Source organism: Hemiscyllium ocellatum, chromosome 37, assembly GCF_020745735.1.
Source record: "Hemiscyllium ocellatum isolate sHemOce1 chromosome 37, sHemOce1.pat.X.cur, whole genome shotgun sequence".
NCBI lineage: Eukaryota > Metazoa > Chordata > Chondrichthyes > Orectolobiformes > Hemiscylliidae > Hemiscyllium > Hemiscyllium ocellatum.
In genome coordinates, this window is record NC_083437.1 from 37,176,589 (window position 1) to 37,192,444 (window position 15,856).

The 15,856-nt window shown below is 45.0% G+C and overlaps 1 protein-coding gene across 2 annotated transcripts in view; it reads right to left on the minus strand.

Moving 5' to 3' along the window:
• Positions 1 to 9,812: 9,812 nt before the first annotated feature.
• The window catches only part of klhl17 (kelch-like family member 17), an 83,592-nt gene continuing 77,548 nt past the window's right edge, over positions 9,813 to 15,856 (minus strand). For both annotated transcript variants that reach the window (XM_060852414.1, XM_060852413.1), the window contains one exon: positions 9,813 to 10,066. In XM_060852414.1, the coding sequence (XP_060708397.1) occupies positions 9,838 to 10,066 (229 nt within the window). In that variant the 3' untranslated portion in view covers positions 9,813 to 9,837. The remainder of the gene's footprint in view (positions 10,067 to 15,856) is intronic.

Here is a 15,856-nt window from a genome sequence, read left to right on the forward strand (position 1 = left end):
ACTGTATTTTACCCACCTGCTGAGGTTATGGTGAGTTTATTGGTAAACTTTCATTAGGTGACATTTACACCAACTTTCTAACTTATAGGAAGGGTACAAGAGAAAGAAATTATTGCATTTATATAGCACCTTTCACAACTCAGGATATCCAAAAGGGCATGAAGCCAATGAAGTACTTTTTCAGTGTGGTCAGTGTTGTATGAAAATTGGGAACTAGTTTGCACTCAGTAACCTCTCCCCCACAAAATTGTGATAACGACCAAAAAAACTCTATGATCTCATACTATCCTGGTATACAGATTCCTCCCTGGCATCACCCCAGTTCCTATGTATCAATCCCCAATCCCCAAGTCAGTTCACCACTCACTCCAAAAGGAGCTCCATGTTGGATACTAGGCATCAAAATCTCAGGGCATGTTCCATGCGCACCAGCAACAAGCACCCAACATCCACAGACATTGGCACCCAATGGGTGCCAACCCCTCACAGCCCTCATGGCACATCTCCGATTCCCATACAGGACCTTTCTGCTCTTTGATGTTGCACCTCAGAATGCCCCTTTGTAACACCACAGCAAGGACGGTGTGTGGTCAGGGACTCGACCCCAGCTCAGGACTGCACCAGGCTCTTTATTGGCTCTTATCTTCGTCACTCAGTCTGAACCTCCCTGGATGCCCACAACATCCCTGCCTTGCGTTGCCTTGCCTTTGATTTTGCAATGGCGACGGCACTTAAACTGGGGGAGTGGAGAAAGTCATTGATCTACAGTGCTGGGCTGTTCCTTCACCCCAACTCCACCTACCCCTATATCACTTCCTCCACCCTCTCCCTCTCACCCACCCCTCTCCCATTCACTGCACCCTCTCCCTCTCACCCACTCCTCTCCCACTCCCTGCATCCTCTCCCTCTCCCTGCATCCTCTCCCACTCACCCACCCCTCTCCCACTCACTGCACTCTCTCCCTCTCACCCACTCCTCTCCCACTCCCTGCATCCTCTCCCTCTCACCCACTCCTGTCCCACTCCCTGCATCCTCTCCCTCTCCCTGCATCCTCTCCCACTCACTGCACCCTCTCCCTCTCCCTGCATCCTCTCCCTCTCCCTGCATCCTCTCCCACTCACCCACCCCTCTCCCACTCACTGCACTCTCTCCCTCTCACCCACTCCTCTCCCACTCACTGCACCCTCTCCCTCTCACCCATCCCTCTCCCATTCACTGCATCCTCTCCCTCTCACCCACTTCTCTCCCATTCCCTGGACTCTCTCCCTCTCACCCAACCCTCTCCCATTCACTGCATCCTCTCCCTCTCACCCACCTCTCTCCCACTCCCTGCACCATCTCCCACCACTCCCTTCATACTCATCTCACTTCCCTGACAACCATCCTCTTCCCCCAACTCCACTCCACACCCTTCTCATTCTCTACCATCCACTTCCTCCATCCCCCCACCCAACACCCAATCCCTGTTCCTTCCTCTACCACGGACAGGTAGCCCGTTAGAAGAGTGTGTTTATCATGGTCACATCCAGAGCATTCACTGTGATCTCACAGCTGAGTGACCTCACCTTAAAAACACAGAATGTAAACACGGTGCTCTTCTAAATCACATGGCGTTTAGAGTCATGGTGAGGTGTTTGTGTGTTGTATTGTCACAGAGAAATCATCACCTCTGCTCAACACGTCTACTCATTCCTTTTGGAACCTCTTTTTGCTTTTAACCATTTTGTCATCATCCGCCAAAGCTATTGCATCCTGATTGGGTCCAGTTCAACGTTTCTAAGAATACTTCTCAAGGTGATCCATTCAAGTGTCCATACCTTAGATTAGATTAGATTACTTACAGTGTGGAAACAGGCCCTTCGGCCCAACAAGTCCACACCGACCCGCCGAAGCGCAACCCACCCATACCCCTACATGTACCCCTTACCTAACACTACGGACAATTTAACATGGCCAATTCACCTGACCCGCACATCTTTGGACTGTGGGAGGAAACCGGAGCACCCGGAGGAAACCCACGCAGACACGGGGAGAATGTGCAAACTCCACACAGTCAGTCGCCTGAGGCGGGAATTGAACCCAGGTCCCTGGCGCTGTGAGGCAGCGGTGCTAACCACTGTGCCACCGTGCTGCCATTAATTTCCATTAGTTTCCCCTTTTAATAGTTCTCTCTCTCTCTCTGTCCACTTGCTGACAGCAGCATCAATCAGACCTAGCTGTCCTCCAATACTACAGTTCAGTGACCATTCTTCAAGTGTTGGACAGTTATTGCTGTTAGCGATCCAACTTTGGAACATCGCAGCATTTTATCCTCATCGGGATAACTTTATGTTCCTAATGACTCAGTCACCAACAGGATTATTGGAAGGTTATTATCTTCCTCAAAAATACCAGGACCAAACACAGTGCCCTGAATCAGATTAATAAACTTAACTCATGAACTTTCTAATTTGAAACAGGATTAAAGGTGACTTTTAGCATATTAGATAATAACAGAGAAGACCTTGCTATGTAACATATGGAATAATTTGTCCCACATCGCATAGCTATCTTCTTTCAAAGATGAAACCTTACCTTTTGACTAATGGTGTTTGTTTTGGCTGAGAAATTCATGCGATTGGAAGGAGGCTGGTTTTAAAAATTTCTGTTTGTCTGGGTTCTGTGGATTTTACCTCCCATTCGCTTCCCCATCATCCCAGTGTATTGTATGGACTTGCTGATGCTTCCACCTTATTAATTAGCTTATTCTTATGCAATTTTAAAAACCCAACCTTTATTCGTTGGAAGTGACATTTTACATTCTCAATGAATCTGATGTTGAAATACGCCAATGACTGTAAATAACCCACTAAATTGGTACATTCCTCAGATCCTAACACTTAATAAATTCAGGCTTATGCTACGTCTTTACAACAAAGTTGAAACACCTGCAGGCTTTATGTTTGAAAACCCACCACCAAATTAACTAATTCATAACTAAACAGTAACAATGTGCCGCTGTAAAGGAAGTCTGGAGAGGAATGCAGTGGTTTGTTAAGGTTCGTCCCGCGTAGCTCTGTGACACGGTACTCCGTGCTCTACGGGCTGTTTCTTGGGACACATACAGAGACAAACAGCGACTACGCTGGAAGGCCATCCACTCGGTAAGAGACGCTCTTGGTCTGCCCGAAATTTGCTGGTCATCCAGTCGAAGGAGTTGGCCCCAACCAAGCGTTGTAGACTGGCATCTTCCAAGGTCATAGAGATGTGCAGCACGGAAACAGAGCCTTCGATCCAGTTCATCCATGCCGACCAGATATCCCAACCCAATCTAGTCCCACCTGCCAGCATCTGGCCCATATCCCTCCAAACCCTTCCTATTCATATACCCATCCAAATGCCTCTTAAAATGTTCCAGGACTACATGCTGAGGGACACACTGAAGCTTGGAGCAGCTGCTGCCGAGGTGTGGTGGGGAAAGACCACCGTGTAAGGTCCTTCTGCTGAAGAATAACGGGGGCTCATTCAGTAATTGGACTCCACTGACACCTCAGCTAAACACCAAGAGGTGGGACAGTTAACACAGAGAAGTGTAAACATCAACAACTCAATCTGTTGTCTGAATGTAAAGACCATATACATCTGAATAGCATCATTGACTGGACATGTACCAAATATTTCTATGAATAAAGTATATTTTTGAAATAAAAAAAACCCAACTAAACAGTAACAATTAACAAGCACTGTCCACCGGGGTCAGTGGTGAAAGAGCAGGAGGGGTCAAAAGTAAAATCAGAAATTGCTGGAATTTCACGCAGAGATGCGTGTATGGAATGAGCTGCCAGGGGAAGTGGAGGAGACAAAAAAAAACTGCAGATGCTGGAATCCAAGGTGGACAGGCTGGAAGAACCCAGCAAGCCAGGTAGCATCAGGAGGTGGGGAAGTCAATGTTTCAGGTGTAACCCTTCTTCAGGACTGGGGGTGGGTGTGGGGGAGCTGCAGATAAAAGGGGTGGCGAGGGCAGGGTGGTGAAGTGGGGATAGTTGAAGACAGATAGAGGGCATGACCTGGTTGGTCAATGGGAGCAACAAATCCAGTTGGTAGCTGGAAGAAAAGTCGATGAGAAGCTGGTACAATGACAACATTTAAAAGACATCTGGATGAGTATATGAATAGGAAGGGTTGAGAGAGATATGGACCAAATCCTGGCAAATGGAACTAGATTAATTTAGGATATCTGGTCAGCATGGACAAATTAGACTGAAGGGTCTGGTTCTGTGCTGTACATCTTGACTCCATGACTAAAAACTCAGCAGGTCAAACAGCATCAGTGGAGAGAAAGCATTAGGTTCGATGACCTTCTTCAGAATGGACTGTAGCTGGAAAAAGGTTGGGAAATGCTAGAGAAGAGATGGTGGGGAAGGATAAGGAGTAAACGATAGGTGGAGATAGAGTCCAAACACAGAGTGTGTGTGTGAGTGAGAGAGAGAGAGAGAGAGAGAGAGAGTTTGTGTGTGAGAGCAAGAAAGAGTGTGTGAGAGTGTGTGTGTGTGTGTGTGTGTGTGTGTGTGTGTGTGTGTGTGTGTGAGAGAGAGAGAGTGTGAGTGAGAGAGAGAGAGTTTATGTGTGAGAGCGAGAGGGAGTGTGTGAAAGACAGAATGTGTGTGAGAGTGTGTGTGAGAGAGAGAGAGCTAGAGAGAGTGAAAGAGTGTGCGAAAGACAGAATGTGTGTGAGAGAGTGTGTGTGTATGTATATGAGAGAGAGAGAGACAAAAGAGACAAAGAGAGAGAGTGTGAGTGAGAGTGTGTGTGTGTGAGAAAGAGAGAGAGCATGTGTGTGTGAGAGAGTTCTGCCTGGGAGAATGAATAGCTGCTAATGGGAGTAGCTGACAATTGGTTGGTTGTGATAGCAGCCCATGCCATGACAAAGTCTGGTGGGTGGGGGTTGGGGTAAGGACAAGGGAGAAAGTGCAAAATTAAAATGGTGTTGGAGAGGGGAAATAATGTATTCCAGCCTCTGCAGCTCCCTCCTGCCATCTAAGACTGAGAGATTTGCTGAGCACCACGTACTCCCTTTCTAAGGACACCTTTAACCCTTGGTTCAAATAACCTCTATTTGATGACGCAGTCTGGAGAAAGACTGAACCACTCAAGACCGTGGTGCTGGAAAAGCACAGCAGGTCAGGCAGCATCTGAGGAGCAGGGTCAGAGGACTGAACCAAAACTGTTCATTTCCATTCCCTTCTCTTAACTCTGATCAGTACTTCAGTATTGGCCATCAGCAAGTGATGATCCCACTTCTTCTGAAAGGAAAATTTACAAAGAGGGTACCAGAATTGAGAGTTTTCTTTTTAATTTGTCCATGGGATGTGGGTGACACTGGCTAGGCCAGTATTTGTTGTCCGTCATTGTTAAGAGTTACATTGCCATGGGTCTGGAGTCACATGTAGGCCAGACCAGGTAAGAACTGCAGGTTTCCTTCCCTTAAGGATATTTGTGAATCAGAAGGGTTGTTACAACATGACCGCCATTAACTGAGGTTTTTATTCTAGGTTTATTTTGATAAATTGGGTTCCAATTCTCCCCATCCACCATGGTGGGATTTGAACCCATATCCCTAAAATATTCACCTGTGGTTAAGGAATACTAGGCCAGGGATCTTACCACTACACCACCTACTTTCCCAGATTATAGCCATCAGAAAAGATTGAATGGTTTGGAACTTATAGAAGTGAGGAAACAGAGATATCCCAATGAAGGTGTTTAAAATTAGGACACAGCAGATATGGAGAGAATGTTTCTCCTGTGGGAGGATCCCAAACTAGAAGGCACAAATATAAAATAATAAACTGGGCTCCTCTACTTAGAGGGGATAGAATTTTTTTTAAATATAGAATCTCTACAGTACAGCTGGAGGCCATTTGGCTTGGGGGTCTACACCGACCCTCCAAACAGCATCCCACCCAGATCCATCCACTGACCGTCCCTCTGTAACGCTGTATTTCCCATCGCCGATCGATTGGAATCAGTTTAAAAAAAACCTAAAATGCAACACTTTAACAGCTCTCTTCACATAAAAAAGAAGTAACTTTGCCAAATAATGGAAAAACATTTATTTCACACATAATCTTGTATTGCTTTTCTTTAAAGTGTAGTGCAAAGATAATGAAAACATTTCACACAAGTATTGCCAACATTACATATAAATAAGCGACAAGTTTCACATATATTAACTGTAAATTAAACTAAACCCACGGTGCTTCACCCACCCTGTTCAAACATGTCATTTTCTTCATACCTGCACACGTGAAAACAAAACCATTGTACTAGATTCTGTTCAGGTCTGATTATCTAATTGACAAAAAAAAACCTCACACACGCGCGCGCGCACACACACCATTCGTGAATTGTAATCTCAGAAAAATAAATCAGGATCAACTATGTTGACAACCGACAAGTTTGTGCATTTGTACCTTTGTTGCAGCCTGCCTTACCAACTTGCACAAACTAACCTGAAACCTAGCTCCCTGTGCCAGCGAAGGATCTCTGAAGCAGATAAATAAATCTACTTTGATTTTCAGTGTGGGGAGGTGGGAGTAGAAATGCTACATTGAAGCTGACCCTGAAGGGACAAGGCAAAGGTTCCAAACGACTGACAGGTAAACATCCTAGCCGTGAAACTATATCCAAAAGTACCCACAATTCCTCTTATAGGTTCACTCAAACACATTCTAAATCACTGCACAGTGCACATGTAGTTTCCCAAATATCTGACTGAAAGAGGGATGTAAGTATTGGTTTTCATTTAATAACAGCTTTGCTAAGAGCTAAAAAGATGCTGTACACATTTTCCATGCCTTACAGTGAAGCTTCTTATTAAATTAAACATGTGCCTTTTTTAAAAAAGAATTATACTGTAAGTCAGTTCATAAATGACAAAATTATTAGGATTAAACTTCTTAGCTCTTGGAGAAACTTAACCATGTTTTCGCAAGGCCTGAGACAGGTTGGAAATGGGTTGAATTACCACACAAACCGTTTGTGTTTGGATAATCTGATTGTTCCAGTCAAGGTGTCCAGGACAGAAACAGTTACAAACAAGAATGGCAGAGCGCAAATATTGCATTTTGTTCAATTATGGAAGGATTTTTAAAAAAAGTTCTATTGTATAGAATCCTACAACATGATGTAGATGACTTGAATATTTTATATGGAGGCCACGGTCAATAACAGAGACAAATGGAGTCAAGGTGCAAAGTTCGTTGAAGTCAGAGAACGAAGGCTGGTGAAACCATCGTGTGGATATCTGGCACAATATTCTATAGGGTTTGAGTTAACACATCCTCAGACACTCACTGTGGAACAAAAACAATTAAAAACATGGACATTTAGAATTCAACAACTTCAAACTCATTTTAACTGTGTTATTTGGTAATCTACTGAAAAGGTCTGGTTTCAAAACTGACAATTTCCTTAGAAACCATGGTGAAAATCGCTGCAAAACCCAAAGTCAAACCCCTTTTACAACTGCATTCTGTACAACAAGAGACTGTTTTGCTGGAAACATACATTTCCTAGATTTACTTTAGCAATTATTTACATGTTAGCTGGTTCATTTATTAACGTTCAGTGTAACCCAGTACATGAGGTTTACTTTATCTATTTTACATTTACTACAGACGGATGACTGGCTAATGCAAGAACAAGAGGAAAGTAGGTGGAATTGGCTTTGCTGATGAGTAATGGGATGGGGGGGGAGAAAGAATCTATTCAGCAGTGCCAAGTATCACCAATTTGAACTTTGTTAGAGAGCTACTGCTCCAGAGATAAGGGAGAGAGATTGATGATTCTACCCTCAAAGTTGAGTACTTCCAAGATTTTAGGTCAGGTGACGTGCTTTCTTCAATCCAATAAGCTGCTGGCACCTGGGGGGTTCACAGTTCAAATACAGATGGCTCTCCAGCACCTCATGGTGGTGATCGAGAGTTGTGATAGGACAAAGGGGTTGATCTCACTTGATTGGCCACCATTACATCTTCGGAAAACAGATGCAAAATGGGGAGGGGGCGGTCTTACAAACTGCTACCAATGTGATGCCAGTTCATCAGGAACACCAATGCCACCCATCTCCCTACCGAACTGTCAGTTGGCAGACTATTTTACTACGACACCGTCACAGTCAAATCTGATGATGTCCTCAACCTAGTGCCCCAGACAGGAGTTAGCAGCAGGACAAGCTTTCCTGTGCCCTAGGCTTGGATGGGGGTGGTAACAAGACCTGTCCCAGTTGACATTATCCTTATTGATTTACCCCCTCCATACCAAACCATCCATCTCGAGAACTTGGAGGAATCTGTTGAGGTTTGGAAGTATGAGCATGTAAAATAATGACACCATTTGCATGATGGGAATTTTCGGCACACACTGTGTGATTATACGCACACTGAGGAGCCACCTGACTCAGTGATATTTACCCAAAAGTAGCTTCTAATGCAACACTGGCTTTGCTACAGAAACGGATGAGAACATATCGCCTAAAAGGCATAGTAACATGAGAAACTGAAATGGCATGGGCGAAAACCAAAAAAGGTAAACTGTGTTATATTTCATTATTACGTATTGTCCGTGCTACTGAAGAGAAATTTGGGAAGAAAGCATCATTCGCTATTTGGGAAGAAAGCATTATTCACAATGCTTATTGGATTCATCCCCAATCCTTACCTTCCCCATAAAATCAGCAAAATCCCCTCTTTGCCTTTCTATCTGGCAACAGTACCCTGACCAGAGGTAGACAATCATTTAAGTAAAATACACAGAAACATAATAGAGTAAAAAAAAATTAAAATGCATAAAAAGTCAACAAACTTCACATTTAAAAGATAAAAATTAAATTAGACACATATTATCACCTCTGGTCAGTGGTAACTTCTCATTGACAGTACAAGTTGAGTGATAAAATCCAAGTGCTACAGTAGAATCTCCTGGAGATTATATTTTACCAAAAGTACGAGGTATGCAATCAATTTCTGAATTTTTTTGTTGATCAGTACAAAAAGAGGTGGAATAATTAGGTCTATTCAGCTGTTAAGCTCTCTTTTGTCGTATCTTCTGTGCACTGCTGTGGTCTACCTTGGTTAATCAAGGTACTCAGGAAGGAGTTGATATGTCGTATAATCAGTTATGCTACATAGCCTTGAAGATAACAGAGTGAGGTTTTAAACAAAAAGTCATTAAAAGTGGCGTTGTGGAGGAGAGGGGCTCAAAGAGAGTGGTCAGTGTCCATTGCTGGGTCATTACGGCCAAGGTTGGGCTGTCATATATTTTCACTGGAATTAAAGAACTGTGCATCATGCCGTGGAAATACCGATGAAAAAACGTGAGATAAAATTCCAGGAATAACAACAGCTTGCACTTTCCCGGTGGTGACGTGTTGAGTTATGGAGAGATTCTGTCGTTTGCCAAATTTTCCAACACACCGGCAACGTTGCTCTCTTACGATAGAGATAGGGCATTCAAAAAAAAACACAATTCCCCTCCCCACCTGAACATTGGAGGTTTCTGACCTGACTCCTCGGCATCAAATGACACCTTTCAGGTTGTGTGACCAGGCCATTGCAGGTGGGCGGGTGCACTGTGTCATTCAATCAGACGCTGCCTGTTTTTGGCAAATTTCAGATTTGTTCACAGAACGCTCACCACTTCAGGTGCAATCCAGCCCGTTATTTTTTTTTTGTTCTTGTCGAGCAGGAGGAACTGCACCCAGAGCTTCCTCGTCACAAATCCAGGGGCAGCAAACTTTGGCTGCTTCCAAAAGGATCGGTGTTCATCACGAGGTAAGGCCTGGCTGGGACTCTGGCATTAGAGGCTGGTCGAAGAGACAGAGAGCGTGGGAGAAGACGGAGGGGGGAAGTTCAGTAGTTCCAGCACAGCGACGCCCACACTGCTTCGTCGTGTGAACATGCATGAAGCGGCCACCCACTTGTTGGTGCGAGGGTTGTATTTTTCAATGGAATTAAGGCTGGAGCTCCCATCATTGCCACCAACTGCATAAAGCCACCCGTCCATTGCTACAAGGTCGTGCGTGCTCCTGAAGAGGAAAACAGTAGAAGTGAAAAAAAGAGAGATACTGCCACTCTGAAAGCCACTTCTAACTCTCATCGTCTGAAGGAGCTTCCTACGTTCACCCTGAAAGAGCTCACTCATTAGCACAGAGGCAGAGGAAACACTGCTAATATTAATGACGTTTGTGGAGAGTCCAAAGATGAGCTCAAACTTTACTCCTAGCACTGAGTCACATGAACGCTCCAACACATAAGAGCGCCCCGACCCATGACACCCCATCACCAACCCACACACATATTCAGTGGGAACACAGCTTTACTACATAACCATGTGAGTACCAAGATGTGAGATACCTGCAAAGGATGTGACTTGCATGTGTGGATTGTGTCAAAAATCCACAAGGGTGGAAACAATGGTACGCACTGCTGCCTCACAGCGCCAGGGACCCAGGTTTGATTCAAGCCTCGGGCGACCGTCTGTGTGGAGTTTGCACATTCTCCCTGTGTCTGTGTGGGTTTCCTCTGGGTGCTCCGGTTTCCTCCCACAGTCCAAAGATGTACAGGTTAGGGTGGGTTGGCCATTCTAAATTGCCCATAGTGTCCAGGAATGTGCAGGTGAGATGGATTAGTTATGGTAAATAAAGGGTTACAGGGAGAGGGTGTGGGTCTGGTTGGGATGCTCTTTGGAGGGATGGTGCAGACTGAAATGAGCTGAATGGCCTCCACCTGCACTGCAGGGGTGCTATAACCATTTTCTTTTATTTGTTCATGGGATGAGAGTGTTGCATGTGTTGCCCGTCCCTGATTGCCCTTGAAGTGCCCTCTGAACTAGCTGAGCAAACCAGAGTCAACCACCCTGCTGTGGGCCAGACCAGGTAAAGACCAATATTCCCTCCGTGCTGCACAGCCAGAGGCTATTTCGAGCATAGACTTCCAGTTTCAGAAGTCATGGCTCTGCACTGCTCCGGAGGTCTGTCCACCTGAAAAAAATACAGTTCCAAGGAACGTTGGTGAGGATGGCTATTTCCCTCCCCAAAACAGGACATGAGTGAGCCAGGTGGAATTTTTTTCTTCACAACAACCGATGATGACTCTCAGGGGTTGGGATGCCTTGAAGATGGGATGTGAGGGGTCTCTAACATTAATTTCTTCTAAAATTCACTCGTGGGATGTGGGCTTCGTGAGTTGGGTCAGCATTACAGGTATCGCCCGCTTTTCAAAATTTCGCTTTACGCACTTCGCTTTTACAAAAGACCTACATTAGCACCTGTTCTCGCTAACCAAAAGAAATCCGAAGAGGATGTTCACTTTTACGAAGAAAGGCGAAATTTTTCCCACATAAATTCATGCTTCTTCGCTTGATGCCACTTTGGCTTACGAAAGATTTCACGGGAACGCTCTACTTTTGGATGGTGGGGGGGGGCGGAGGGGGGTATCCTGTATTACCTGTCCCTAGTTGCCCATGAGGTGGTGGTGAGTTGCTTCCCAGTGAGTGGCTGTTCCACTTGTTGAATGGCTAAAGGACGACTGGACCCCAATTTAGAGTCACTGATAATATAACTGTGTGGAGTTTGCACATTCTCCCAGTGTCTGCGTGGATTTCCTCCGGGTGTTCCGGTTTCCTCCCACAATCCAAAAATGTGCAGGCCAGGTGAATTGCCATGCTAAATTGCCCATAGTGTTAGGTGCATTAGTCAGAGGGAAATGGGTCTGGGTGGATTACTCTTCGGAGGGTCGGTGTGGACTGGTTGGGCTGAAGGGCCTGTTTCCACACTGTAGGATATCTGATCATAACCAAAGATGACACAAGCAAAAATGTTGTGAAGACAATGAATGCTCATGATCTGGAATGCAAGGGCGAAAGGGGCAACAGAGGCTGATTTAATATTTGATGCACACCGGGGTGGGATGGATGTGGGGGTTCAAAGAGGCACTATGCATGCTCAAATAGTGATCCTTAATAACCAAGGTGAACTTTAACCCTATCATCTGTTTTACAGACCCAAACATCTGTGGGTCATACAGCACAGAAACCGACCCTTCAGTCCAATCAGTCCACGTGCCGACCAAAATCCCAAACTGAAGTAATCCCACCAGCCTGCTCCTGGCTCATATCCCTCCAACTATTTCCTATTTGTGCGCTTATCCAGATGTCTTTTAAAAGTTGAGAGTGTACCCTCATCCAACACTTCCTCTGGCAGTTAATTCCACTAACAAACCACTCTCTGTGTTAAAAAAAATTGCCTCTGATGTCTTTTTTAAAAAAAATCTTTCTCCTCTCACCTTAAAAATAGACCCCCTAGACTTGAAATCCCCCACCTTGGGGAACAAACACCTGGCGTTCATCTTATCTATATCCCTCATGATTTTATATTACAAAAACTATAAGGTCACTCCTCAACCTCCTACGTTCCAGTGAAAAAAGTCCCAGCCTCTCCTTATATCTCAAACACTCCATTCCCAGCAACATCCTGGTAAATCTTTTCTGAACCCTCTCTAGCTTAACACATCCTTCCTATAACAGGGTGACCAGGACCCCACACAGTACTCCAGAAGAGGCCTCACCAATGACCTCAACATGGCGTCCCAACTCCTATACTCAAATCTTTGGCGTAGGTCTTCAGTCTTCTCATACTCTTGAACACTGGGAGAAATACATTGCGGGGTCAGGCCACATAGAGTATTTAATTGTCAATGACAGCTGTAAACCATACACTTTGGTTCAAAAAGAGTTGGGTGCTACCCTTTAGGCTAAACGAACAATGATTTTCCCCAGCAGATTCCTACCTGCTAATGAAGAGCAAAATTGATAATGACCAGTCAATCAGTAAAATCATGATAGGAGTAAGGATTCGGTGGATCACTCACTCAGGTAGATAATTTGTCAATCTTAGCCCCCAGGTAATTGGAACAAGGAATAGCCTTTCTTGGGTATCACACCATCAAATGTAAGAGAATGGGTTAGAGGTGGGGAACCTTTTCCTGTTGGAAAGCCGCATTACATTAGTTGTAATCTAATAAGGCCACATCCAAGAAACTTCAATTATATATTCTTCAAAATTCACATGATTTTGTAAAAATCTAACTACTATGTACTAACTAACTAAAATAACTAAATCATGAGCATAGCAGGTGTCGAAATAGCCCTTATGTCTTACCAATTTTTTAATTGTGGTGGTCAGTCTGTGAGGATTATTTTGTTGAATTTTCTTTACTCTCTGGTATTTTAAATACATTCATTTTAAGAATAAAATAAAAATAATAGAAGGATGAAGAAAAACATACTAATTAAAAAATAAAAGATTTGTTCTGCAAAATTTGGATTCATTCAAAAGGCCACACACAATGGCCTAGAAAGCCGAATGCCGCCATAAGGCCGCAGGTTCCCCACCCCCGGTAGTCTTTTTACACCTCGTTGGGTGCTGCAGAATATTGTAGAGTAGTTCACAGGTGAATAAAGTACTTTTGAAGTGCAGTGAACATAGAACATAGAAAAATACAGCGCAGTACAGGTCCTTCAGCCCTTGATGTTGCGCCGATCCAAGCCCACCTAACCTACACTAGCCCACTATCCTCCATATGTCTATCCAATGCCAGTTTAAATGCCTATAAAGAGGGAGAGTCCACCACTGCTACTGGCAGGGCATTCCATGAACTCACGACTCGCTGAGTAAAGAATCTACCGCTAACATCTGTCCTATACCTACCACCCCTTAATTTAAAGCTATGCCCCCTTGTAATAGCTGACTCCATACTGTTGTAGTGACTGTTGTGATGTAGGGAAATGTGGCTGTCAATTTATACACAGGCTCCTACAAGCAGCAATTAAATAAACCATCTGGTCGAGCCGTTTTGGTTATAGCGTAAACGTGAGGCAGGGCAAGAGGAGTCCTGATCTGCCTTTTGTCAAACTGTTCCATGTAATCTATTCCCTTCACGAGATGGGTCTCAGTTTGTTGTCACCTCATCTGAAAAACAACGGTGCAGCACTCCCACAGTTAACACTAAGGTGTTGGCTGGGATTACTTGCTCTGGTTTCCAATCTCAGAAGTCACATGACACCAGGTTAACTTCCACCATGTTTATTTGAAATCACAAGCTTTTGGAGCGCTGTTCCTTCCGTCAGGTGATCTCAAATAAACCTATTGGACTATGAACTGGTGCCACATGGCTTCCAACTCTGAGCACCCCAGTCCAAATGGGGCACCTCCACATCTTGGTTTTCAACCTGTTATGTTCTGACCCAGATGCACCTGTATCCAAATATTACACCTGGGCTCAATGTAGCAACCAAACAGCAGTTAGACAGATTGCAATGAAACCTCACAGGACAGACTGAAGAGAGTTTGGATAAAGTCCTTTTAACAAAGTGAGCTCTCATTTGGAGAGTCTCCCACTGCAGATATAGTCACAGAATTCCTCATATTTCGGTGGTGCTCAGAAATGGGGGGGGCGGCAGGGATTCTGCAAACTTGTGTCCAGTGTTTGTCGGGTAGGGAATAGGAGGTAAACACTGGGGGAGTTGATGAAAAGGCAGGGCTTCACTCGAGGGAAAGACAAAGAGAACTCAAAACCTTTCTTTTTTTCCCCATCAGCAATTGGGTCTCAGAGGGGCAGTCCATTAGGGCCACGTCCACCCGCAGACAGAAAAATAAAAAAGGATTTAAAGGAGTCTCCAAGCTGTTAGAAATGAGTCAAGTACCAAGGCATTGCTGACTGAGCTTGCAACTCCAAAATCTGGTCGATGGACCCCACTGGGGGTCACAGCCCACAGTCTGCAGTAGATTTTGATCGATATCAAACAGGTCAGCAGCCTTCATTTCCAATGGCTTTAACTGGTTCACCTGCCTCTCCTCCACCTTAGTTTACTGTATCCTGTACTCCCGATGTGGTCTTCGGGGAGATCAAATATAAACTAAGGGCACATTTCACCAAGCATCTCAGCAGGAGCTGACCGGACCTCCCAATCACCGTCCATTTTAATTCCCCTTCCCACTCCCTTTCCAATGTGACCATCCTTGGCTTCCTCCATTGCCAAAATGAACCAAACCGCAAATTGGAGGAATAGCACCTCATCTTCCGCATGGGCAGCCTACTGCCTGGAGGACTCAACACTGAGTTCCCCAATTTCAAATAACCTCCCTTCCCATCCCCCAATTCCCTTCCCAGCCCCTTCCATTCCTCTGACTGACCTTTCCTTCCAGTTACCAAGTGGATTCATTCCTCCCATCGATCAAACAGGTCATACCCTCTACCTGTGTTCACCTATCCCCACCTCATCACCCTGCCCCCAGCCTCCAACCCCCAAACCCACTTCTTTTGTCTGCAGTTCCCCCACACCCACCCACAGTCCTGAAGAAGGATTGACAGTCCGAAAGATTGACGTGTCCACCTCCTGATGCCGACTGGCTTGCTGTGTTCTTCCAGTGACCTGCTATCAGCCTTCCTTACAACAATTGTTACTTCAATACATTTGGGACACTAACCCTAACACTTGCTGCCTGTACAGTACAGGGGAGGAAGTGAGGACGGCAGATGCTGGAGATCAGAGTCAAAAAGTACGGTGCTGGAAAAGCACAGCCGGTCAGGCAGCATCCGAGGAGCAGGAGAGTCAACATTTTAAGCATAATCTCTTTCAGGCATGTCAGCGGCATAAATGTCACACACAGCACAGGCAGCACTTGCCAGTACAGGCAGCGCAGGAGGAGCCAATGCGTTGCGATTCACAGCTACAAGGCTGCAATGAATCTGTCATGTGTAGTTCAGTGCAGGAATTTAGGGCCAACACACTAGATCTTCCCCTTTAATCTAAGTGT